Source organism: Epinephelus lanceolatus, chromosome 6 (assembly GCF_041903045.1).
Source record: "Epinephelus lanceolatus isolate andai-2023 chromosome 6, ASM4190304v1, whole genome shotgun sequence".
In the NCBI taxonomy this organism is placed as follows: Eukaryota; Metazoa; Chordata; class Actinopteri; order Perciformes; family Serranidae; genus Epinephelus; species Epinephelus lanceolatus.
Genome location: NC_135739.1, coordinates 4868548 through 4896386, shown reverse-complemented (window position 1 = coordinate 4896386; position 27839 = coordinate 4868548). Strand labels below are relative to the sequence as shown.

General features: G+C 41.8%; 1 protein-coding gene across 2 annotated transcripts; it reads left to right on the top strand.

The window, feature by feature from the left end:
* The first annotated feature begins 235 nt into the window (after nucleotides 1-235).
* On the top strand, nucleotides 236-27839 carry LOC117253543 (protein-glutamine gamma-glutamyltransferase K-like). Of its 2 annotated transcripts, XM_078168505.1 has the most exons (15): nucleotides 271-348; nucleotides 5849-6050; nucleotides 8829-9118; nucleotides 9225-9416; nucleotides 13964-14215; nucleotides 17766-17884; nucleotides 17979-18086; nucleotides 20802-20979; nucleotides 21093-21231; nucleotides 21325-21517; nucleotides 22457-22610; nucleotides 22735-23019; nucleotides 26703-26863; nucleotides 26957-27093; nucleotides 27200-27839. In XM_078168505.1, the coding sequence occupies exons 2-15, from the start codon at nucleotides 6040-6042 to the stop codon at nucleotides 27357-27359; spliced, it is 2379 nt and encodes a 792-aa protein (XP_078024631.1). In that variant the 5' UTR covers nucleotides 271-348; nucleotides 5849-6039; the 3' UTR covers nucleotides 27360-27839. The 2 variants fall into 2 exon arrangements, with proteins under 2 accessions (XP_033476945.2, XP_078024631.1); XM_033621054.2 differs by lacking the exon at nucleotides 5849-6050 and having other exon boundaries at nucleotides 236-348.

The window sequence follows — 27839 nt, the reverse complement described above, 5'->3', positions numbered from 1 at the left end:
AGCTACCTTGAGAGCTGTTCTCTCTGAGTGGAGTGTGATAAAGCCTACAGTTTAATGAATGAGTGAATGAATTCAGGACGAGGACGAGGCATGATCATGCCACTACTATTACTGCTCATATTGCGTGTTCATTAGGTTGCTTGGCTCTCTGCCGAAATTGTTTCACTTGTTGTGTTTGGAGACACTTGACTGCTGTCTGTGCAGCAGAAAGGCGTGTCTTCACTGTCTCAGCTCACAAGTATTTAAAGGAGGTCTGAACTCGCAGTCTGTGAAACACAAAGACACAGCGAAGAAAGAAGATTTTTTCCTCCAGTCTGCGTTGTGTCATTTCTTCTGCCGTTGAACTGAGTGAGTTTGAACCAGCTGTTTCACATAGTCAGGCTTTGTTTCATGACTTTATGTTGTTAACTATACTCTCATTAAAACTTTTCTCCTGATCAGAGTATTCTGGGATTTCACGCTCAAGTAATTCACTTGATTTCTCGGAAAAGGATACAGTTCCTAACAAAGTATTGCTGTGTTGCCGCTTTGCTGTCATGCCAGGATTATGCAAATAATAGTCTAAAAGTTCACTGAGTGCCATTTCATGCATGATTAACAAGAGTGTGTTTTTAATGGCGATCTGTTGCCTGAGTGGATTTACATTCTTCGCTCAGAGCTGCACGAGACAGCTATGAAATGTATTATTTATTTGTTTTACATGCCGCTATCTGACTGAAAGGTATCACTCCCTCATAATAATAAGTGATATATTGACTGCCAGCAACACAGAGTTGTCCAACAGCAGCTACATCTCATGTCTAATCAAGTGTAGCAAACCAATATATGAAGGCAGCATCATCAGACTGATGTGAAAGGGAGAAAACATTTCCATGACTTGGCTCAGGGTCAGATATACAGTCAGCGTTTGTGTGTGAAATTGAATCCTGCAATGCTTGAATTCTGATGTCATCAGTGAAGGTCCCTTTGTTTCCCTCGTTGTAACTCCAAATGAGCGTCCCCGAGGCCCCGAGGCAACGGGTCATGAGTGTAGCTGAAAGGATGCTTACTGGATCAGCACCTTCCTGGAGGAAAATATGCAACTTGGATGAATAGCACATGGATATGATGAACAAGTTGGCTGTATCTGCTGACATCATGGGAATGAACTTAGACCCACTGCATTGGACATGTGACCAAATATTCTCGATCTGTATGCATGATTCAGTCGCACATTTGTGCCACGGTCCAGAGGGAGAGTCAGCTCTGAGTAGTTGGAATGTAACACAGCGGATGATGAAGTGATGGGAATCTCATATCATGGCAGGTTCAGCTATGAGGCTTCCTATTACCCACAACATGTCGCTGTCACTGCTGTGCAGCTTGGTGAGCCCTCTGCCTCCTCGTCTCACTGTTAGAGTGTACAGAGCAGCACAAACATTTTATTGTATATTTTATTAACAGATAATTGCATGCAGTGAAAGTGTTTTGTTGTTCTGTGTGGGTGTGTACCTGTTTTGGATCTGAGATACCCTGCAAGCAGACTGTAATCTCAACCATATGGAGGACAGATCACGCAGTCTTTCTCGTCTACTACGTCCTTATATTGTTTTGGCAGCGATGGAGGTGCCGTGGTGGATTTCATTTTCACTTATAAACAGTTTGTGAGGGCCCACCCTGCGGCGAGCTTTCACAACCTACTGAGTCTTCCAAGTTGTAATCACTGTGGGGATTTGCAAATGAAAATATGTTAGGAATACTAATACAGAGCTGTGTTTATTTGAACGTGCAGGCTGGCAGCATGGGATGGAAATGTTGGTCAATTGCTCCACTGTTTTGGTCCAGATTGACATATCTTAAAAACTATTTGATGGAATGCCTGGAAATTTTGAACAGACGTGATTCTCAGAGGATGAAACTCACTGACTTTGGTGATCAATTAACGTTATCTCTAGCAGCACCACAAGGTTCACATCTATATTTTCACATGTACAGATATTCATGTCCACCTCAAGAAAAACTGAGATCACTTTGGTAGTCCTTCAACATTTCAGCTAGCCCTATCATCAGGTCAGAATTTAAAGGAACAGTGTGTAAAAGTTTCTTTATGCTTCTGCGTATACTCGACGCAACGTGCATGCAGTTGCTGTGTGCCTATCATAGTTCTGCGTCCTGTTGGTCTATGTCGCTATGCAATTCCCCGCCAAAGTGCTTGGGGGCGCGGTGTTCTTTTATATACCTACCTAGACTCGGTGACGTCTATGGTCGTTGCTCGTTCATTGTTTGTTTATCTTCCGGCTTTGCTCTAGTCACAGTGAAGATGGCGACCGAGAGAGAAAGACTGTTGCTGGAGCTAGGAATGATCGACATTGAACAACAAATGCTCAAACACTCCGATCACAATGGAGACTTTTGAAAATGGCGGTGTTGTGGTACTGCAGCAGGAAATTAAACCTTGAGAAATGCCGGAAATGATGTAGTTTGAAGAAGCAATCATAGCTCTTGTGGCCTGCATTGGGTCTGCGTTGTCTCGATGCGTGGTTACAATTTTTTGGAGGTGCATGCCGTATCTCTGCGTTGGTCGCAGACGGATGCAACACCTCCGCAAAGCCCTCTGTGTCATAGGTGGGCAGAAGCATAAACCTTGCTTTAGATTTAGGGGCATCTAGTAGTGAGGATTACAGATGAAGGAAAGTCTCTTCCTCTCCAAAACCATTAGACCCGCTGATTTAAGCCAATAAAAAGTGTGTGCTCACCTTTTTCTCTGATGACTTTACATCCTGATGTTCAGGAGGTTTTTACCTGGAGACAAATTATCCTCAGAGGTCTCTTCCTTTCCAAAACAAATGGACTCGGTAATTAGTAAAAACATTGTTTTAAGAGAGAGTTAAGAAAATATAAGACAAATTTAAGAGAATGTTGCGACATGAGGCTCACTGTGTATTCATTTAGGGATCCTTTCCACAAAAAAGGTTAAGAACCGCCCATCCAGTGCACACAGCCTGGTTATCAGGTCATGATGGATTGTTTTATGCGTATAGTCTCATTAAGCTGCTTTCAGCCTCATCTGTCAGCAGTTAATATGACGCACAACCCTGAACTGGGAGGAGGAGGAGGAGGAGGAGGAGGAGGTGTTCCCTCAGTCTGTCTGTAATTTGCTGTATTCACCGTCTCAACTTCTTTAGAATATGAATAAGGAGTGAACTCGCCGTCAGTCTCGCTATTGCTTCATCTGAGCCTGTTTGGTCACCTTATAGTCACTGTTGCCGAGTAACGTAGCTTAAGTGTATGTGTGGGAACATTTTTCAGTGGCTGTGGAGCATTTCTTGAAAGCTGGACCTGCTTAGAAACATCTTCGATTCAGAGTGAGCTGAGCAAAGGTGAGGCGAAGTGAGCAGAGAGGGAAAATGAGAGGGAATATGATGGATTTGAAACATCTGTCCCGCTTGAGTTTTCCAGAGTTCATGTGCATTTTTTACTTTGATTCTCAGAGGGATGTGACTCTAATCTTGGTTTTGATCCTTTCAAGAAATTTGTTTCATCAATCAATCAATCAATCAAACTTTATTTGTATAGCACTTTTCATACATTAAAAATGCAGCACAAAGTGCTTCACAGAATAAAAACAAACAAAAATAATACATACATATTGAAAACCTGCCCCTCCCACCCCCACATATAAACGCACACACACACACACACACACACACACACACACACACACACACACAGTCAATATAGTCAATAACATGGCTGGGCACTGAGGAACCAGGTGAGGAAAGAACCACCTACGGGGAGCCATCCACACTGAGAGGCGCTACAGCCCACAGCCATAGGGAGCGCCGCCACAGAGACCACCCCGACCAGACAGACCGGGGTGGACTCCACACATGGTGTGGAGATTAGGAAAAATTAAAGAGTTAAAGATTAAAATAATATTAATAATAATAATAATAAATAAATAAATAAATTAAGATTTAGAGACTAAAATGCATAAAGATTTAAAAATAAATCATTTAAAAGCATTAGAAAGTAAAAAGAACATATAATAGAAGAATTAAAAGAGTAAAAGAAATCAGTTAAAAGCTAAATTAAAAAGGTGAGTCTTGAGCGTCCTTTTAAAAACATCAACAGTCTCTGCAGTCCTGATGCTCTCCGGCAGGCTGTTCCATAAGTGAGGGCCATAATGGCTGAATGCAGGCTCCCCGTGGGTTTTTGTTCTAACTCTTGGAACAATTAAAAGGCCGGTGCCGGAGGACCTCAGGATCCGCGAGGGTTGATATGATAAAAGCAGGTCAGATAAATAAGATGGCCCAAGACCGTTAAGACATTTAAAAATTAATAAAAGAACCTTAAAATCGATCCTGAAACACACAGGGAGCCAATGCAGCGATTGTAAAACTGGTGAAATGTGCTCCCGCCCTCTGGTCCTCGTCAGCACTCGTGCAGCTGAGTTTTGGAGTAGCTGCAGGTTAGAGATGGTCTTTTTGGGAAGACCAGACAGCAGGGCATTACAGTAATCTAAACGACAAGAGATAAAAGCATGCATCAGTACCTCCGGGTTAGCCTGAGTTTCATAGCACAGTTGTTAATCAGAGTATGTGCTCACCTCCACAGAAAACCTCCTGGATGCTTTCACTGACTCAATAAACCAGATTCTAATTCAGCATCAGTGAATCAGCTCCAGATATGTCCTGATGGTATCACAGAGTGAAGGCAGGCTTCCTGCTCGATGTCACAAGGGATAATTAACTGCATGTGAAGAGCTAAAATGAACAAGTCAAGATAGCTGTATGATTTACTCTCTGTTTAGGACCAATATTGGCGGATCAAATTGTGCTTTGTGTGTTATTCTTCATGCATGAAGAAGCTTTTTATGTAATGAGACACGATCAGTTCCTTTGTTCCTATTGTGATATCATCTATTCCCGGAGGGTGGTAAAAACATAGATTCGGGATCCCCCCTATTGAGTCTAGCGCTGGTGGTGCCAATGGTGGTGATGAGATGAGATGGAGAAGGAGCTGAGGATCTGGATGTGAAGAGGAGTGGGCTTTTCATGAGTCATGGGCTTGAGATGAGGTGACTGGAGGTGAATGAGGTGGAGGAGGGTGCAACGATGCTGCTTAAAACGACAGCTGACAGGAGCAGAGAGAGGAACAGATTTAAAGTTTGGCAGCAGCAACATGAATAGCTGAAGGAGATTGTGGCAAAGATTGATTGGTTAACTGGGAGAGGGGACACCTAAAGTCAGCTGAATGGTGGGAGTGAGAGGGAGAGAATTGCGAGACAGTCTTCCTGAACTTCCGCTGAGCTTCATTTAGCGAAAGGTAATGGGTCGATGGTTGAATCAGGTTGCAAAAGACGCCTACTGAATGGATGCATGGTTAAAATAGATATCTAAAACTAATAAATAAATAACGTCTATCCCAGCTGTCACTGAGTGAGAGGCAGGGTTCACCCTGGAGAGGCTGCCAGACTATCACAGGGCTGACACACACAGACAGAAACCAGTCACACTCACATTCACACCTACGAGCAATTTAGAGTCACCAGTTAACCTGCATGTCTTTGGACTGTGGGAGGAAGCTGGAGATAACCTACACTGATACAGGCATACATGCAGACTCCACACAGAATGGCAGATTCAAACCCACTTGCTGCCAAGACTAAATGAATACATGGTGAAATAGCTAAAAGTAATGAATTTAAAACAGCTAAAAGTAAAAGATAAATGGTTGAATGCATCAATAAACATTTTTAATCATATATATTTTCTGTTACCATAAATCGAGCTAAAAAATAATAATGGTGTAGGATGCCTTTGCAGTCTGTGCTCCAATTGGTGTGTGTATTTTCATCTGCACTCAGGTGATGTCATCATGCTCAGAAGATGAGAAACAATGGTGTCAGGAGCAGGTTGATACACAGAGTGTGCGCTGAGTTCAAGAAATAATGGTGGCAGAAGTTGGGAGTATTGATCAGAAGGCGTAACAACCGGAGGGCTCCACCAACAAGACCTGCAACAGGAGAGAAATGTGAACAGCATACAAGTGAATGTAATGAATGACAGGTCAGTCTGCTGCCAGGACCGGTTCGGCTTGTGTGTGTGATCTTTGAAGACTCACAGTAAACCTTAAACATTAAACAGTAATGGATTGCCTTGTCTTTATTGGAAAAGTAACCAGTGTGGGTAAAGAGCTGATGCAACTGGCCTGAGAATGGATTTTTATCCCACATAATGGCTAAGGTACAGCTACAAATACTGAATAAATGATTAAAATTGATGACTAAAAGTTGGGTGATGTATGTGGCTGAAACTTCGAGCTCCTCTAATGCAAACTTACCGTATATGAAGGCTGCGTCCTTGCCGCAGTGGCCACAGGCTCAATTCTAACTAGGGCTGCCCCTGACTAAGAATTAGTCGACTGGTCGCCCGTGTGTTTACGATATTAATTTAATTATTATATATTTAGTGGTTTGAGTCAGAGCATGTGAGCGGAGTGGACCTGGAGCGGAGTGGAAGGATTTTGTGTTGAGCAAGGAGCGGCTATTTTTTTTTAAAGATGGAGCGAAGCCTTATCTCTCACTCCAATTTTGCTCCGGTCGCTCATACCCCACCCAGAATGCATCTTTGCACCTGCGCACACCCTCACTATTTTCTTTCAAAACTATAGAGTGAACTGTGATTCTGGCTGCTCAGGTCTTTTAGAAGATTGACGACAATTTTGGGAGCTCTAGTTCTGCTCAGTTTTCTCAGTTTTGTCTCTCTTGGTTTAAAAATAAAACATTTTAAATTAATAACCTATGGTCTCACTGTTTTTGTCGGCTTTAAAAAGAAATATTACCTTTATGTCTTAGTTGAGTTGGGTTGTGGTATTTTTTAAATGAAATGAAATTACGTAGCACGGGGAAAGACAGAATCGAATCTACCAAGCTCATGTTTTATTTGTGAATAGAAGATTACAGGTTAGGGTAGTACGACGCAGTTTTTTTGAGCGGAGTGGTGAGCGAGTGGAGTGGGATAAAATTTATGATGGAGTGGACAGGAGCAGAGCGAAGAATGCGCAGAACCAAGCAGAGCGGACGAGCGGCGCAAAGTGACAGGTCTGCGAGCGAGGAGTGGAAATTTTCACCCGGTCCGCTCTGCTCACATGCTCTGGTTTGAGTTGAAGGTCTGAGAGAGAATAGTATCAGTAACATTGTTAACACTGTGCTACATTACAGAGAAATACAAAACCGTACTAATGAACCTTCATTAATATTGGCCTATATTTTATCTCCAAGTGCACGTCACACACTGAGCGAGCCGCCTGTTAATGACGCTGTGGGCTAATGGGCATGTAGCTACTTCCATGTTTCAGATGATACGTCATGTTTGTAGTCGACCAGTGAAGATGAGTTTACATATCACCTTGGGTTCGTCCTTCACCTTCTCAAAATGATCCCACACTTTGGATTTCCTGCCCGACATGTTGTTAACTAGCCTGTGGAATAACCGCAGGTACCAGCCCTGGACATTAGGAGCTGCACACATGCCGCGCCTTTAACCGCCTGGAAAACACGGGGTCAGGCGCTAGGCGTTGTGCCAGCTTTCAAGAGCACGGCAGCAGGTTGTGTCTGAGGTTGCTAAGCAGCCTTAACAAGCATCAAATCATAGCCAATTAACCTGAAATCAGATGTAAAGCTCTGGGTAGCCCTGCACTAACATGATCAACTTTTCCGTGTTTATCAGACTGAATATTTACAGAAGAAGGGAAAGATATCTGTCAGCTGTGATTGGTTTGTGTTGGAATCCTGTCTGACTGCTGAGCGTGGACATTTCCTGTGTCTGTCATTTCAAATTAAAGTCCCACATCAGTTCAGTCATATTGGTCGAGATAGAGTTTCCATGTCTGTTTTTTCCCCCAATGAAATCTTGCCAACTAATGACCTTTCTGGTCGACTAACGTTTGGTCACCTAAATCCAACCCACAGCGCTTTGCTGCATGTCATCACCCCCACCCCCCCTCCCCCTTCACACTCCAGCTGTCCGACCAAACAAAGGCAAGAAGCCCTTCAAAAAAATCTTAAAAAAGAAAAGAAAAACTAACAGTATTGACTTTTTGTGCTGTTTCGGGCATGACTGCTCCTCTTCAGACTGAAGTTGACAGTCGTAGATACACATACAGACGCATGATGCAATCACATGAACTGACTGTCTGAAGTGACAAAAAACAAAGCTTGGCAGAGACAAATAGAAAGAAGCCTTTTCAAGTGGGTTCTGGTGCTGTCAGCTTCAGTTTGATGAAGAGCAGTGGTGCTCGAAACGTCACCTAGGTGTAAAAAATAAGTGAACATTGGAGCCCTGCAGTGTGCAGGCTGTTTATTTTTTTATTTCATGAGTTCATATGACAGGGCTGCCATCTTACAAGGTTAGGAGCCACTGTAATAAATCCATAACTTAAGATTTAAACATTATACACAATCTAATCATTTCTCACTCTCGATGTGGCACTCAGGGATCTTAATTAAGTGTAGACTATCATTTTAACATTACATGTGCTTGGTTTGTGATGTTCATTTCAGTGGACACATGGAGAGAGATGCCTCACTTTCAATCTCAGATTAATTCAGCTCAGGTCTACCATGTAAAAAAAAGCCCATTTCCTCTTTTTCAAAGTAACTGGACAATGAATTAACTTTAATTTTATTCTACTGCAGTAGTTTAATCAGGTTTCTGAGCCACAGCAGTCTTAAGTGTAAAGACAGGGGTGTTAAACTCTATTAAAGAAGTCTTATCTTTTAGGAAACTGGTGCTCAATCAATAAAAAAGCCATTGACTTCTTCATTGTTTTTGCCTTTTTTTCAGGATGCCTGTAGAGACGCGATCAATCAGAGACAGATCTGCAGTGGGTCGGTTTCCAGCTGTCACTCTGGGATTTGGGGATGACTCAGAGGAAGAGAAGGAAGAGCTGGAGGTCATCTATGATGAGAAAGAAAATGCATGTCGGAGGTGGCTGCGTAAGGTCTGCCCGTGCTGCTGTCCCAAGCCAAATAACGATGATGTAACAGACACTTTGATGACAGGGCTTGATGAGCTGGATAAAGATGAAGGGATAAATGGCGAAAAGCCTGAGACCGGTGCCAGCGAGCTCGATGGTAATGTCATCTCAGAGAGCTTACAATTTTGTGATTTATCAAAGTGAGAAGGCGCCAGCAGATGTGATAGACTTTGCCCTCATATATTTGTTTTTGTTTTTCGCAGAGCTCCTCCTGAAAGTGCGATCAATAGACCTGATGAAAAGCAAATCAGGGGAGAACCGCACAGAGCACCACACAGACCTCTACCAAAGTGATGACTTGATTATACGCAGAGGGCAGAATTTCCAGATGTGGATTACACTCTCTCGACCTTTTAACCCCGAAACTGACAAACTTCACCTTGAGCTGAAAACAGGTTCGTCAGAGTCCTTCACAGAAACAGTGTTATCATGTTTTATGATTCTAATCAGACACCAAGGTAACACTATGAAGACTCGCACAACAACTAAACAGACTCCAACAACAGCCAAGGCAACAGTCATGCTTATGAATACTAATTCAATTTATATGAATTTCCCACATGACTGGCCTCTGATCTTAAGAGGCCAAGTGTGAAACTGGATGGACACAATCCAGCCTGACCCTCCGAAACCCTGTGCAAAGCTGCACATGATAATTAAGACTTCCCTCTTTCTAGGCAGACACAGGAAAGAGAGGAAGGTGATGGGTTGAGGGCTGTGGGAGGAAACAAGATGTACCAACAAGAAGTTTGCTTTGTATGTCTGTTTTTAAACTGTTAATGTTGCTGTTTGCGTGTGGGGGATATAGATTTTGTTGCATTTGTGTGTGAGATAAATAGATTTATAGATAGATAGGGTGGGAGAAGGAGAGAGGGGGGAGGAGGGAGGGGGAGAGATTTTAGGTTACTATTGCTATGGAAACAGTTCTGGTTGCTATGCTCCAGGGAGAGCGTTTTACGGATGCCGAGCCCTCAGTCCCACTGTAACTAAAAATCCAGTCTGCCGACAATTCGCCATCTACGCTGCCACTGGTCCCTCTCATTGTGTTGAGCACTGTAAGGCAGAGGGGACACAGACCAGTATAGATCCTACAATTATAGCTGTGTGTGATAACAAGTGAAGCTTGAAGAGAATAATTACTATGTCTCTTTTGTGAAAAGGCTGCGCATCCATATCAGGAATGAAAATTTTACCCAGTGCTTAGCTTAACACTGAGGAAACATGCAGGGTTTAATGAGCAGTTAATAATAGCAGTAATTGTTTGTTTGTTTTTTTCAAATTGTACTCTATGTTTCCTTGAGAGAGAAAAAATATGTCGTTGCAACCTATGAAGTCCACAATGTGACGTAATAACAAAAAATACAGCATTAATCGTGAATAATCATCCAGTTATTAAAAAAAGCCATCTGCCACAGCCGCAGTAAGCAGGAGGACAATGCCAGCTGCAGACAGAGCCAGTTTTTAGAGTAAAAAGAAATCATGCCATCACTCTCCAAATGGTGGCTATTCCATTTTAAAACAGCAAAGTACCATTTCTCAGTTCAAACTGTTTTTTTAACCGTGCCTGTGGTACCCTCCACTCACGCCAAACACTGTATTCTGAGACATGAGCCTCGCGGCATGAAACTAATCACAGCCCAATCTGAAACGATACAAGTGTTGTTTCTAACATTCAAGTGAAAGTAAAAGACAGGTGAATGCTCTAATTTTGTGGTTTCAGAGGGGCTGCAATTTTCATAACACCTCACAGAGTGTAAGAGCCATATTGATATTGGTAAGAATCGTATGGTAGTTTTACTTTAAAGATGTGAAATGCTCCTTTAAGGCATGCCTTTGATGATGTCACAGCCAAACAGCCCTCAGAGATGGTTAAGCAGCCAAAGGAGCAAGACAGTTTTTTGACAGTGTGCCTAGTTGAGCCAATTAAGACTGAATCTTATAACTTTGTTCGATGATTTGATTTTTAAATTAAAGTTTTCAAACGGAGTTACTGCCTTGGAAGATTGATTTCGTGTCAAGCTTATTGTCAACGGACTGCTTAATAGTGGTGGTAATGTGGAGTAGGCCTACTGGATGGATGAAAGATTGCCGCTACACAGAGGCAAATTGTAGGGCAGACTGAACACTGACAATTTTGCTGTTCTTTGAGTCTTACCTGTTGCAAGACTGAGAATGTAAAGTTGTACCCGAGGGGGTACAGACCTTGATGACGGTAGAAACTAAAGGATATATCCCCCTCGGGAGCAAGGATGTATTGCCTCATAGATTATGACATATGTTGTGTGGAAAGTTGACATTTTACAGGGGGGTTATGCGCCTGATCATTGCCAGGAGCACATACTTCCTGGCTGTGTCATGTATTTAGCACAAACAGAAAGCAGAAAAAGCTTATTTCCTAAAATGTCAAACTGTTGCTTTAAGCATGGATTCAGACTGAACACAATGCAGGGGGCTGCCACATGATGTTGCGCTGTTTTGCTGGCGCCCCCTGCCTTGGCACCCTTGTGTTGGCACCCCTGCCGTGTCAACAGACCGGCTCCATCTAAATTCTGAAATGTTCCACGCAGGCCTAAGGGTTCACCCTCTGGGGAGAGTGAATGTGCAGTGTAGATTTCATGGAGATCTGGCTCTTATTATTTATATTTGCTTAGGATTAATATTTCGATAACATCAGCCAGATGTTTGCTTACCTGTCTAGTAGAACACACGCGAGGTCGGCGTCGAATTATAGTCCTAGATTTTCACGAAGCTCTCTCCATCTTGGAAAGGCCACACCAATATTTATCCTTGATTTAGCTCTCTTCTTATCCCAAATTCTTCTGGGATCGCTTGGTTGACCCATACGTTTCCATTTTACCAGCTTGTTTACCGGGGGAGCTTTGGTGTCATAAGGTGCAGCAACCGTCAGTGCATAATCATGATCCATGACGAGTTAGCTTAGCCTAGCAACAGTAACGTTCATTCTCTGACATCTCATCCGGTCTGCTTCTTCTTCTTCTCCTTCATTTAATGGCTATGGTAACTGGAGTTACGTCGCCATTGACATGCGACCTAATGACACGGTCCGTAACTTTTATTAATATCTCATATTTATCTGGGTTTGAAAAATTGTTGGAAACATTTCTGAAAATCAAAGTACACAACTAAACAAAATATATAATATTGGCTTAGTCGTTTTTAGACATTTTTCATGTGGAAAAACTACATATTATACTTTTAAAAGTAGGTGAGTTTCTCCTACCGAGCAGAAAAGTGAACAGGTGAGAGGCCGTGTGCTGCAAACTGCAGTAAAAACCCTGACTGAGACACATATTCCAAATGTGCTGTATACATGTCCAGAGAATGTTATGTCAGTCAGGAGAGACTCATTCTGAGTGAACATAATATTTATTTACATGTGTACATAAGTATGAGAAATGTGAATAGTTTGTTTCCGATTACACCCCATCATGATGTCACATATTTAAGAAGGGTGGCAAAGCCGTAGAATAGGGCGCCCTCCATAGACACCGGTGGTGATGAGGTGAAGAGGGTGCTGAGGATCTGGATGTGAAGAGGAGTGGGCTTTTGTAGAGCTGGACTGGACTCTGGGTATGATGACCGAAGGTGTGTGGGGTGGAGGAGGGGGCAAGAATTCTGCCTAAAATGACAGTTGACAGCAGGAGAAAGGAGAACAGATTTTAAGTTTGACAGTGGCACCAAGATTGGCTGATAGAAATCATTGGCAACATTTGCTTACATTTAGCATTTATATCAGTCTGCGAATAGAAATAAGAACATCATGTATTAATCTGCAGATTCATGTAAAGAAAGTCGCAGCTTCTGAGAAAATGGCAGATAATTAAAACATTACAATAAAGTATTCAACATAACTTCTGCAGTCTGAAAAAAGGTGCAGCTACAGCTTTTAACACCTACCCTTTTAACAGCACATCATATGTAGCAATCAACAACAAAACAAACCATTGATTGATCGGTTAACTGGCAGAGCGAACTCCCAGAAACAGCTGATAGGAGGAAGTGGAGGAGTGAGATAGGGAGCAAAGTGTGAATGAATGAGGCAAGGTCTTCTGATTGATCTCACGCTGAGCTTCTTTAAAACCTGAATACTGTTGGCATGTCCCACATCTTCATCGGAGAAAGACCTAATATGAAACATCCAGAACATGCTGTGTACATGACTCTGATCACTGTCAGATTATCGTCATATTCAGAATAGCAGTGGAATATTAGTGTGCATGTACACTTCGTTATCGTCATACACAACCTGCAGTTAGTCTGTCCAAATAAACATGTCATGGTGTAATCGCAGCCTAGTGACTCAGTTCTGTTGGGACATGAAACTGCAAAAAGAAGACAAGGTCACACCTACTGAGGATGGAGGATGAAAAGCAGGGAGGGCTGTAGTTTTGAACACACACCTCAGGGTGAAAGCTCTTGAATGTGGCTACAAATAGAGCATTTCCCAACAGCTGTAATGTTGGAAATTATAAGTTACTTTATCACAGAAAACACTGGGCATATTAAATATTTTGGTATCTTTTTTATACGGGATACAGTTGCCCTGCAGTCACATTAGACAGCAGCATTGTCCCTGACAGACAGTGCAGTAACTGGCTGAACAGCAACCTGCTGCCAGATTCCTTTTATAGTGCAGCCACACTGAGATCAAATGCTGTCGTGACATGTTTGAATGTGTGTGTGTGTGTGTGTGTGTGTGTGTGCGTGCATATCTTGTCAGGACAGCACATTCTGTATTCTTTCTATTTGGTCTCTGTTTTTATAAACATACTCCAGCAGGTAGGAATGCAGGTGTGGCTTAGACTGAGGTAGGCCAGTTGTGTAGGACTGTGTGAATGAATTGTCTGGTGCCTCTGTGTGGGCATGATGTACGAACACGGTTTCCACATGTTCCTTCACGTGTCTCCTCTCATTTTCTCAGGGCCACAGCCAACAGTGTCAAAGGGAACCCATGTCATCATCCCACTGGTGGAGGACTTGGAGGATGAAGGCTGGGAGGCTGCTGTTGTGAAACAGGATGACAAAAGGATTAAGCTGTCAGTGCGTTCTGCCCCGACGGCGGTCATTGGCCGATATCAGCTCATAGTGGAAACAAACACTGCACACGGCCAGGCTGTCTCAACACATGATCCTGCTAATGACATCTACATGTTGTTCAACCCCTGGTGTGAAGGTAAACACGGGATTGAAAAAAACGTCTTTAACACATTGTGATTCATATAATACAAGACTTAAAATAACAAAAGTCCTACAATACAGTTATATAGCCCTGTTTCCTGTTTTCAGTCTTTATGCTAAGCTAAGCTAACCAGCCACATTCAGAAAGACATGAGACAGACACTGGGCCTCATTCACCACTGTCTTCCTATGTTTTTTCTTAAACTTGTGCTTGAGAGAGCTCCTCAAAAAAGTCTGTCATATTCCCGGGGTGTCCTTAAACCCTAGAAGTGTGTGCACCTGTGCTCTTATAATGATGAATTCCATTGTCTTTGTAAATTGGAAGCACATGCCAGTTGATCCTAATTAGCATAGGTAAATGCCCCGCCGCCAGTCACCATAACAGGGCATGAGACTGCAGCGCCATGCGCACATACTAAAACTGAAAATAAAGGTTTGAAAGAATGAAGTCAAGAACAGAAGTGTGAAGAGGGTGAAGCACCGGACTCCAAACATAAAAATAAAATGTTCAGTAGCTCTGTTTGGGCCTGGTATGAGCACTTCTATACGTACTTTTGCAGAGAGTGAATATGTTGTGGCAGTTCAGCTTTGGACCCAAATGCAAACACAACCAGTAAACTGGGAAATAGTTAATGGCAGTTTATTTTAGTTTGAAGACAGGGCTGAAGGCTGGAGTGGATGTCTGAAGTGGGCTGAGAATGGCAGAGCTGAACAGGCTGAGGGGCTGAAGACATATCGTCCGCTGCGCAGAGGATTGTGGGTCCGCAGACAGGATGTAGTAGAACACCCTGGTATTTTTGGCATCCTGCATTTGACATTCTATGTATTGGGACATACTAAATATTTTTCTGGCATACTCTATACTAAGGTAGTATGGGTACTAGAATGCACAGAGACTGAAAGCAAACATCAGACACTAGGGAGTGGAAACAGGCAACACAAGAGAGAGGCAAAGCTGAAACCCAAACAGAACACCAAACCAGCTGTCATATTTAGTAGAGTCAGTGGTGGACATAAAAAAACGTACAAAAAAATATGCATTGGATGCTATCACTTGTTCAGTGAACAAAGTGATGAATATAAAAAGTCTGAGTCAATTTTTTTTTTATTGTGGGCCTACAAATAGCGTGATCAATTACTGATTACTAGGCATAGTTCCCAATTAACATAAACCACGTGAGCTAAAGTATAAGCGTTGTGTTTATTTATTTTAAAAGACCAGAATGCTTCGTGAAATAATGAACATAATTAAAAAAGAATATTATAAATGATGAAAATATTATTTAAATTTAAATCATATAACAGTATACAACTGTAGAATTGAAGATTTATTTTGCACAAGCATGTCAACGCTCGGATGTGATGTTGAGTGTGCATAGATTCTGTTCTTACCTAAGAAAAAAATCAATTAAGAAAACACTGATGTGTGTCAGAGACTTTGTGAAACTGCATGAGTGGGTTTTGATAAAATACAGTTGGTTACTGAGGCCCAGTAATCTTCTCATCTCTCCCATGAGAGGCACGTCAGTGTGTGTTCCAAAAATGTCTAACTAGTCCTTTGAGAAAAAACAACCTATCAGGACAGCATCACTAACAAGTCCCTTATCAATCTTATGAGGTTTTCCTCTTGACGAGGCCCCAGCAGCATTCACCATCATTTCTGAGAAAGTGTGCTTGAGGCAGAGACGTGCTTAAACGACACTTTGTTTTGCCTGACAAACATTCAACTGAATGTTTTTATCAGAACATGTTTACATGCTTTAGTGTTAAAAAAACAAATTGATTTTCCTCAAACTGTCTGTGCTTGAACACCCTCTGTCTGACACCCTCTATTTTAATGCTTGCTCCTGCTTGCCCCATCCTGAAGAGGCTTAGTCTGCCTTGACTGTACAGCGTTTCTGTGTCTTCCATATCTCGGCATCTCTGCACCATCATTGCAGTCGGGGAAATGTTTGTACCAAAGAATAGTGACACTTTCTAAAGTGAAGATCACCAATGAAAGCTCCTGCACACAATCAGATATGCTCCAGCAGGAATATGATCCGAAATCAGGGAGATATTAACATCAGTGACCAAGATAACATGTTTCCCTGATGTTAGCATACATGTAGCTATGTAGCCCGAGGATGACAGTAACAGAACACAGCAGCGCTTTCTACTTTCACTGTTCTAAAAAAAAAAAAGAAAAAAAAAGAATTCGATATCAGTGAGAAATTAACAGAATCGGCAACCAAGATTACATATTTCCCTGACATTAGCATGTCGCTACATGTAGCCGTGTACTTGCAACCCGAGGATGACAGTAACAGAACACTGCAGCACTTTCTACTTTCACTTTTCTAAAAAAAACAAAAAAAAAGTTTCGGATATCAGGGAGAAATGAACAGAATCGGCAACCAAGATTACATATTTCCCTGACGTTAGCATGTAGCTACATGTAGCCGTGTACTTGCAACCCGAGGATGACAGTAACAGAACACAGCAGCACTTTCTACTTTCACTGTTCTAAAAAAAAAAAAAAAGAAAAAAAAAAAGAATTCGATATCAGTGAGAAATTAACAGAATCGGCAACCAAGATTACATATTTCCCTGACGTTAGCATGTCGCTACATGTAGCCATGTACTTGCAACCCGAGGATGACAGTAACAGAACGCAGCAGCACTTTCTACTTTCACTTTTCTAAAAAAAAAAAAAAAAAACTTTTCCGATATCAGGGAGAAATTAACAGGATCGGCAACCAAGATTACATGTTTCCCTGACGTTAGCATGTAGCTACATGTAGCTGTGTACTTGCAACCCGAGGATGACAGTAACAGAACACAGCAGCACTTTCTACTTTCATTATTCTAAAAACAAACAAAAAAAACTTTTCCGATATCAGGGAAAAATTAAAAGAATCGGCAACTAAGATTACATGTTTCCCTGATGTTAGCATGTAGCTACATGTAGCAGCGTATGTTATGTAAACACTTGCAATAGCGTGCCTGTAGCAGGTGACCATATAAAGACATTAATCATGAGCTTGTCTCAAAAGTAGAAACATTTTTCAACAGAAACAGTATTCAGAACACATTTAGACCGGTCTGAAGCCTCAGGTATTAACTTTCTACCACATGACATTAGGTCCCTTTAATGCAGGACTTTGTATTGTGTCGAGTCTTGTTTTACTGGTTTTGATGTAAGCACTGTGAGGCTAATTATATACTGCAGGCAGCTGTGGCTCAGGAGGTAATAACTAATCAAATGGGCGGCAGTTCAAGTCTTTGCTCCTTCAGACCGCATGTTAAAGTATCCTTGGGCAAGATACAGAATCCCATATTGCTCCATCAATATGTGAGTGTGTTTAATGGTTATAAAAGTGAGTAGCAGGTGGCACCTTGTATCTTAGCTTCAGCCACCAGTGTATGAACGGGTAAATGTGAAAGTGGTCGACCAGAAAGGCGCTATATGAGGGCGAGTCCATTTACCATCGACAATCTGATATTTGCCTATAAAAATCCCATAAAATTGTGGTGAAATAAAATAAAAAGTTGTTCTCTGTCAGATGACTCAGTGTTCATGGATTCTGAAGACGAGAGGCAGGAATATGTCATGAATGATATTGGACGAATCTACTACGGCACACAGGATCAAATTGGAGTGCGGACATGGAACTATGGACAGGTGAGTGATGCTTCGGTGTTTGGTGAATAGACTTAGCTGTAAAATCTGACTGGCTCTCTCAACCCTCCCTGTGTTTTCTCTGTTCTGGTTTCAGTTTGATGACGGGATTCTTGCTGTCTGTGTGTTTGTCCTGGAAAAGAGTGGAACTCCTCCGTCTGGTTGGGGAGACCCGGTTAATGTGGTGCGAGTCATCTCAGCCATGGTGAGACTGCACTATGTATTTTTCTACAACCTCTGTATTTCTCTTCACAATGTGTTGCATTGACCAGTACAATATGAACCCAGCTCAGTGCTGTGGTCATGGTGACAGCTTTCACTCAGCACAGCAGTGGTTCAGCAGGACACCAGTAACATCACAGGGCCCAGAGCTGATGGATTTTCAGCCCTTTTTGAGAACCAGTGCAAAATGGTACATTTAGACAGAAAGGCCTTTGCAATGCTTGTATAAAATACTGCAGAGAAACTTTGCACAGACATTCACCAGAGAATGAATACTTTTGATTTTGTTGATCTCCTCATCCTCTCTGTAGTTACAACATGAAGTTGACCTTTGCGTTTTTTAGCTAGAAGGTGTCTCGACAAGTACAGGAAGTATTGCCATGATTTGTGCACTCAAAGAAATAATTTGGTCTGTTTTGTCAGGTTTATGTGTTTTGATTACATAAAAAATTTCCATCCAACTGAGTTAAGTAATTCTAATGTAAACCAAAATATAATTTATCTGTTAATTCAAATAAACATGAGATGAATAGAGTGAGGATGTGTGTAACCGTAGCTCATAGAATTGACTTTTTTTACTTTAATAATATTTATGTAACATTTTACTTTAATAAAATATATGTACTTACTGTTTAAGTCTACATACTTCAAATGAGCTATGGTCACATAAATTCTCATATTCGATTCATCTCAGTTTTATTTGATTAAACTACATAAATTCTACTGTTTTTTTGTTTATGTTAGAAATACTTGGCTCAGATTGATGGACATTCTACATGTTACTGAAATACTTAAAGGGACAGTGCACCCAAAAATGAAAATTCAGCCATTATCTACTCACGCTCATGCCGAGGGAGGCTCAGGTGAAGTTTTAGAGTCCTCACAACACTTGTGGAGATCCAAGGGGAGAGGAGGTAGCAACACAACTCCACCTAATGGAGGCTGACGGCGCCCCAGATTCAAACGTCCAAAAACATATAATTGAAACCACAAAATATCTCCATACTGCTCGTCCGTAGCGATCCAAGTGTCCTGAAGCCCCGACATAAAAAGTTGTTTGGAAAAACGTCGTTTGAACTCTGTTTTTAGCCTCATTGTAACCTGTAGCTCTGACTGCCTCTCTGTGCACCGCGCTCACGTGTGTGCACTTGTGCGAGACCGTGAGACATGGGCACCACGTTCATGTGTGTTTACGCTTTCGCTGGTCTCGTGCGCAAATGCACACACGTGAGTGCGGTGCACAGAGAGGACATTAAAGCTACAGGCTACAGTGAGGCTAAAAACAGAGTTCAAATGATGTTTTTCCAAACAACTTTTTTTTCAGGGCTTCAGGACACTTGGATCACTATGGACGAGCAGTATGGAGATATTTTGTGGTTTCAGTTATGTGTTTTTGGACGTTTTAATCTGGGGCGCCGTCAGCCTCCATTAGGTGGAGTTGTGTTGCTACCTCCTCTCCCCTTGGATCTCCACAAGTGTTGTGAGGACTCTAAAACTTCACCTGAGCCTCCCTCGGCATATGGGTGAGTAGATAATGGCTGAATTTTCATTTTTGGGTGGACTATCCCTTTAAAACTGGAATTAGACCAAATAATTTGGTGGTAGTGGTGGTAATTTATTTCTGTCCTTGTTAATAATTTTCCAAGAGGAAATGCACATAATAAAGAATAAATAACGTCAAGGCATTAAATTAAAAAGAATAATAGAAAAACAACAACAGGGAAACAAAGAATATAGACCGAAAAGGTGCGAGCTTAAGCTTATTTTACCTTCCTACTTAGTTTAAGACCAAAAAACAAACAAACAAACAAAAAGAACAAGAACAGAATTAGCAGCAGAAAGACAATAAATAAACCAACAAAATTCCAAAACAATAATCATAACTTTTATATTTTTTTTACCACCATTTTTTTGAAACATTTTTTAATCTGCAGAGTGAATGTCAGATCTCTTATCACAACCATTACAGACGTTAACCACTTTGACAGATACACATCTTTTCTTTTTGTTTGTCCTCGCCCTTGTTTTTTCAAACGCACCAATTTCCCTAAATTCATACTTGATCTCCCTAATTTCAAACAGCCTCTGAATGCAGTTGAGAAGCAAATTATTTTTTCTTTGTACATTGTCTTTGTAGTTTCATAATCAACTAGATCACAACATTTGATTGCATGTCAATTAATACACAGAGCGTTTGTTTCTTTGTAATGAAACATGACTTTGGTGCAAACAATTACTGAGCAAAAGTGAAATTAAAGGCCAACCCCAGATTCACTTTTGTTTGGCGATTTGATTTGCCTCACTGTATTTGTGTAATTTTGATATTGTGTCTCTTGGATGCCTGCTGCTTACAGTCTGGCACCTGGTCACTACCTTTTTATAGAGCCTCAACTTCACCTGAGAGCTGTGGCGGTACACACACACACACACACACACACACACACACACACACACACACAGAAAATAAGAAAATACAGGCTGATGGCAGAGGGCTCTGCAGGAAAATACACACTTCCAGTCGCACACTGACAGTGGGTCATACGTGATGACTGGAAGGGATTATTCTGTCAGAGTCTATACGTTGTTGTTTAGGAAGATCCTATATCTTTAACATCAGCATGTTAGCATGTTATATATCGAGAGATTGCCTATATTTGTATTGGAAAAGACACAACAACAACACTTTTCATTTCTTCAGATCAACTCCCCTGATGACCGTGGTGTAGTTCAGGGAGACTGGTCAGGAGACTATTCAGCTGGAACTAGTCCACACGTTTGGAGCGGAAGTGTGGAAATCCTGAAGGAATACCATAAAAACACAGGACACCCCGTTAAGTACGGCCAGTGCTGGGTCTTTGCTGGCGTATTTACCACAGGTCAGCTGATTGTTTGGTTCCTCTCCGTTCAGACGTGTGCTTTGATAGGTGTGTGACAGGTAAATGTCACATAGATAGTGACCACTGACGCCTTATCGCTCTGTTCTTTTCAGTTTTACGGTGTTTAGGCATTCCCAGTCGAACTGTGACCAACTACAGCTCAGCTCACGACACAGACGTCTCCTTGACGACAGATGTTTACCTGGATGAGAACCTGGAGCCTATAGATCACCTCAATTCTGACTCTATCTGGTATGCCCTGTCACCATCATCGTGATACTGCCAGATCATGACATGTTCTCCGCTCTAGTTTATTAAGTCTGACCTTCGAGTCTTCCCCTGAAGGAATTTCCATGTGTGGAACGACTGCTGGATGGCTCGTCCTGACTTGCCCCCAGGCAACGGAGGCTGGCAAGCTGTCGACGCCACACCTCAAGAGACCAGTCAGGGCACCTTCCGCTGTGGCCCTGCTTCTCTGGCTGCTGTTCGAAATGGCCAGGTCTACCTCAAACATGACACCCCGTTTGTGTTTGCAGAGGTATGTGGAATAGTTTACCCTAAATTAAAAGAAGTCATTTTTGCTCCTTCTGTATCACTATTTATCAGTCTAGAAAAACTCAACAACAATGTCTCTCTCCAAAAATCATGACATGGTTACTCAAGATAATCCAAAGACCTTGTTGTGAGCAGTTTCACGCAGGAAGTGTTTTCCTTCTCATAAACTACACCCACCAACCACACCACAGAGCAGGGAAGTGTGCGTCTACTATTAGCTCACTACTACTAGCTACTCACTACTAGCTACTGAGCTAGCTAACATTACAGCTCACGCCATCTCTTACATCTCACTAACACGAGCCACTTGTCCATGAGTAAATGCACGCTTCCGTTGACGCGTTAGTTCAGAAGAAAGAAAACAGTTCCTACAATCACAGGTCTGTGGATTATGTTGAGTCACCATCTTTCTGGAAAAGAGACACTGCTGTTGAGTTTTTAAAACGTATTTATTTTGGCAATTTGTGCACCACAAGCCGAGTGCCATCTAGGTCCATTATATTCAAGGCAGACATCTCTATGGCCGATATCTCTTGGCAACTCACACCAAAACAATCCACATTGACGTATAGCACTACAGGTAAGAAGAAAAGTATGGGGGGTTTTTTATTTTAGGGTGAACTGCCCCTTTAAGAGCACTCTTAATATTCTTTACTGCACTTCCATAAAGTTGCAGAACTTGCAAAAAATGATTAAAATTGATGATGTGGGAGGAAAATACTCTAAAATTCAATTTTTTCCTTGCATACTTGACCTATAAGAGTGAACAACTGATTTTCCAGTTGTTGTTTTGACATATTATGCATGCACGGTGCACTAATCCCGAGCCATATGCCATACGTCAAACGATGCATGACATTTCCCATCTGTTAGGGATTTATTTTCTAACTCCCTCTCTTGCTCCCCATCTGCACACTTTCAGGTGAACAGTGATAAAATATACTGGCAGAGGAACATAGATGGGACCTTCAGTCAAATCTACAGCGAGAAAAAGACGGTGGGCCACTACATCAGCACGAAGGCTGTTGGCTCTGACGAACGCAACGATATCACACACCTTTACAAACACCCTGAAGGTATCATCAAACAAAAGGCACATGCAGAAATGCTTGAGACAGCAAGAATTCAGAATATAGGACACAAAGCAAAATGTAGTTGTGCTGCATTATCTATTAAATTAACATTTCTGGTCATTCTCAGGCTCAGAGGAGGAGCGCATTGCTGTGGAAACAGCATGTAGCTATGGCTCCAAAGCAGAGGCCTACTCCTCCCCCACAGCAGAGGATGTCTCTATAGAAGTGACCATGGAAGGTGAAGGTCCTACAATGGGGAAAGATGCAGAGCTGACTATCATTTTGCGAAATAGCAGCTCAGAGGAACGCAAGCTCGTCCTGCACAGCCAGGTGGCAGTCATGTACTACACCGGTGTCCACAAAGCCACAGTCAGAAAGGACAAGACGGACCTGGACCTGCTGCCCAATGAGGGTGAGTGGAGCTGCTTGGTCAGGGTGGGCTGCAGAAGGAACATGGAGGTGTCAACAGAGGGGTTTTCTCATAATAAAAAAAGATAAAAGTGCATCCGTGATTGTATTTCCTCGGTGGAAACATCTGGAAACTGAGAGGAATATTAACAACTACGGCTACACCTAGCAAGTATTCTAGTAATCAAGTATTCTACCAATTAATCCATTAATAAATTGAGTAATCAGTTAAGAAATGCTTTTGCTTTGTTAAAGAGCAGTAGTACACATACAAGAAAAAAGCAGAGAAAATAAGACGGATCTTTTAAATAAACAATTAACTGGATTCCTTTTTAGGAAAATAACCATTTTCATTGCTTATCTTGCATACAATAATTAGGCTTTAATTGCTACTTACACTACCTGATATTTTGCTCTCGGTGGTATTTTATGCATCACTGTGAGAGGAGTAGGTCTGTGTGTGTTTCTCTGTGTATGTGACTATCATTATAATAATATGAATGAAGTTCAGGCTTTCATAAAGTGACTACAGCTTATTATATTCAATTCAATTCAATTCAATTCAATTTTATTTATAAAGCCCAATATCACAAATCACAATTTGCCTCACAGGGCTTTACAGCATACGACATCCCTCTGTCCTTAAGACCCTCACAGCGGATAAGGAAAAACTCCCCAAAAAAAAACCCTTTAACGGGGAAAAAAAAAACGGTAGAAACCTCAGGAAGAGCAACTGAGGAGGGATCCCTCTTCCAGGACGGACAGACGTGCAATAGATGTCGTACAGAACAGATCAGCATAATAAATTAACAGTAATCCATATGACACAATGAGACAGAGAGAGAGAGAGAGAGAGAGAGAGAGAGAGAGATGCAGGTAATGACAGTAGCTTACAACAACATTAATGAAAGTAATAATATTATAGTTATAGTTCTGGCTACTGTGGTACAATATGTTGAAAGTATGTATTAGTATCAGACAGTATACTTGTGTGACAATAGTCATATGTGTATAATAACAGTAGAAGTATGACTAATGACTAATGATGGCAGCAGCAGCAGGAGGCATCTGGCAGGACCACGGCAGCAGCACAACCACACACGTCACACTGTCCAGGCACCGCTGCGGTATGAGTTAACCTGAGAGACAGTGGAGCACAAAGGCTCCGGAGAAGAAGCCGAGTTAGTGACATCCAGAATGGCCGAGTTAGCAAGATGCAGTAATAGGATGAGAGTGAGAGAGAGAGAGAGAGAGAGAGAGAGAGAGAGAGAGAGAGGGAGAGAGAGGGAGCCCGGTGTATTATAGGGGGTCCTCCGGCAGACTAGGCCTAAGTCAGCCTAACTAGGGGCTGGTACAGGGCAAGCCTGAGCCAGCCCTAACTATAAGCTTATGTCCCTAAGTTGGCTAAATTTTGCTCAAGAAAATAAACACAGAAAATAACATGCTGCTGTCAGTTTGTGAAATTCTGACCAGCTAGCGTGTTGATTTACGTTCTTTAAAGGGAAACTCAATTTTTGCAGATGAACAGTGTTTTGCTTCCCTTCGTACTGCCCGGAGCTTCCTGCTCATCTGCTAGCAGAGGTATGGCAGACTTTTACTGGTGGATAAGTGAGAAGCTCCAGGCGCTGGCAGCCCGGAGGGAGGCTGGGTGTTGTATATTTGCATTTAAAGTTATTGTCCACTTTGCAAAGACAGAGAGCTGATTGAAAACAGCATAATTAGCCATGATTAACATATATTTTTTAACGTCTTCATCTCGACTAGCGATCATACTGATTTACGTTAAATGCTAATGTTAATGTTACCTTTTGGCGGTTCCACTACATGGACTGGATACACAGACACAATGCTTTCTGTTGAGATGCTCAAGCACTGATACTATAGAGCAGTGGTTCCAAAGTGGTCCAGCCACAGGGTCCAGATTTCTCCTTAGTCACTAATTCAACAGTTTAATATATTCAACATTATACTTTTGTCTGGCCATGTTGTCCACTAGTTTGCTGTCTCTGTAAAGTAAGTGTCTGTTATTCACTCACTCTACAGCAGAAAACCACTTCAAAATAAAAGCTCTGTGCCAGAAATGTACTCTACTTCGCAATAAAGTGTGTTTTTTACAAACTTGACAAGTTTGAGAGTCACTTGCGGCCCATTAAGAATGGACCCACAACCCACCAGTTGGGAACCACACTTTTTTTTAACGGTGGCCTGCTTAGATAATGTGAAAATACCAGAGGGCCAGCTGCTTCTTGCATCATATGGATTACTTGGGGAAAAAGTTACATAAAAATGAGACATACACAACTGTTTTCGTCTCTCAGTGAAAAAGTATTCAACTTCCTACCACCTCTTAAAGCGCTGTCCCTCGCTTTCAACTTCACATTTCTTTGCTGTGGTCATGTCTGCTACCAAGCCAACCCAGCCTCATTCAAAGTTGTCAAAATCCAATGCTTGGACAGTGACTTGCAGCGTCAGACACCGACGAACAAAGCCGTCCCGTTCTGTTATAGCTTAACAGTGTTTGGCAGTGTAAGGGGAAAATGCAACGGGACAAGAACAAAAGTTAGGGCGCGAAAGTCTTAGTGGGGTGGATGGGGCGTTAGAAAAAAAATGTCAATTCACGGAGTTGTACAGACGTGGTGCATTTCTCTGAAAGAGACTGCATGTAAACAGTAAATTTCCTGTGAAAATGGAAGTGTATTTTGAAAGAAGACATTGCATGTGACAGGCATAACTTGACATGGCGTCCACGAACGTCAACAACCAACACACCCAGGGCACCTTGCACGTCGTATCTGGAGGTGGAAAGTCCATGACCCAATGTAGATATGTGACGATGTCGGAGTGAGAATGTGTTGACCGAGCAGGAAATGTCTGCTGTTAGTTAACCCTTTGTTTGTTTGTTCATCGTCTGTTTATGAAAACACATTTATTCAGCCTGCATAGGTTCCATTGGGTGCATATCTACAAGCAGGGTAATAGTCCTGAGGTCCACAGTGAGATGAACGGAAAAAATGTCAAATTATCTTAATTGATTAACCAATATTATGTGGTGGGCCACATAGAATATATTTAAAGACAAGCCAGGGGCTGTTTAAAAGAAGTCCACAGGCCACAACTGGCCCCAGGGCCAGACCTTGGATATGCCTATGCTGTTATGTTAAACTCGTGTGGTTTTACAATAGACACACTGTGCAGAGGCCTGTCACTTCTCTCCCCTCCTTCATTTCGGAACCTGTGGCATCAGTCACATCTGATATTTTGAGATGTCTTCTTCACATCTCCTGTCCATAGCATATGTCATTGTGCAACAGTAATAATTACCCATGCAAAACACAGTGCTGTATGTAGTTATATGGATCAAACAAATCTTTTCGAGCTATTTGATTATCTTGAATCCTTTGTGTCTTAGTTACAAAGAAAATGTTTCTATCCTGCTTAGAGAAACAGTTCGGCATTTTTGGATTATTTGCTTTCTTGCTGAGAGTTAGATGAGAATACTAATACCACTCTTATATCTGAGAGTGGCATCTAACTCTCAGCAAGAAAGTGAAAAAATCAAACTTTGTCCAACAGTTTAATCAAAAAGTTTTACTTCATACGAATCTATTAAGTTTAAAAAGCAATGAGGTAGGTAACAACGATGGAAATGAACTTTTAACATACTTAACCCACATCTCCCATCTACAGAAAAGAATTTGGAGTGGACTCTGGAGTACCAAGACTACAAGGACCAACTGGTCGACCAGGCCGCTCTGATGCTGACACTGTCAGGCAGGGTCAAAGAAACACAGCAGGTCGTGGCCACTCAGTTCAGTTTCCGGCTCAGGACACCACAACTAGACATAAAGGTAAGCCAAACAAATCATCAGGATATAAAACTGGCCAGAAGATTAAAACATGAATTCTAATCTGATTTCTTGCCTCGTTGTCCTGTCTCACAGCCGATCGGGAAGGCTGTGGTAGGAGAGAAGATGGCAGTAGAGATTTTATTTACCAACCCACTACCACAGGTGCTAAAAGCCGTGATATTCCACGTGGAAGGACTGGGCCTCCTAACTGCTCGAAAGATTCATTATGGGTAAGGGGGGGAAATATATTTTATATTGTGCTCAGTTTTTTTTAAAACTACCTTGTCTATCTTTCTCTTTTATGATTGCCACTGTCATTTCCTGTCCTACCCTCAGAGATATTGGCAGTCGTGCCTCGGTGTCTCTGACTGAGCACCTCGTCCCCACCCTGCCTGGTCCAAGGAAATTACTGGCTTCATTGGACTGCAAGCAGCTCACACAGGTTCACGGTGTGACCGACATCATTGTGGAGGAGAAAAGCAATGGTGCTCTATAACCACTGAAAATGGAGACACTTTGACACTAAATCTTTCTTAGGTCTTTTTCATGTAATCTATATGGAAAACTACAGTATACATTGACAAAAGTGTGACACAACAGAGCTGCTTTATTCTGCAAGAGAATTTCAAAATGATCAATGGCCAAAGAGAGATAATTAACTATGAAAGAGATAAGAAAAATGGGGTGTTTGTGGGACAGAGCTTTTTATGTTCTATGAAAACCAGTATTATCATAACTTACACCAAGCTGATTACATTTAATGTAATCCCACAGGTTGGACAGTGTGGCAGCTTGAATGAAAGATGTGTGCTTCTGCAAAACAGGCTGTACATTGAGATAATGTTCTGTGTTTATATATGCAATATATTTATTTTGTCAATTTGCCATGTGTCGACAGTAAGAAGAGTTTTATTTAACAATCTAAATACTGCAGCAAATGCTCTGCATTATTAAAATAAATAAAAGTCCAAATGGA

Excerpts from the sequence above, each read along its gene's own strand:
- LOC117253543 (XM_078168505.1), top strand. Across the intron at positions 18,087-20,801 it reads TGCGAGTCATCTCAGCCATG|ATCAACTCCCCTGATGACCG; the intron begins GTGAGACTGCAC and ends TCATTTCTTCAG. Across the intron at positions 20,980-21,092 it reads TGCTGGCGTATTTACCACAG|TTTTACGGTGTTTAGGCATT; the intron begins GTCAGCTGATTG and ends TGTTCTTTTCAG.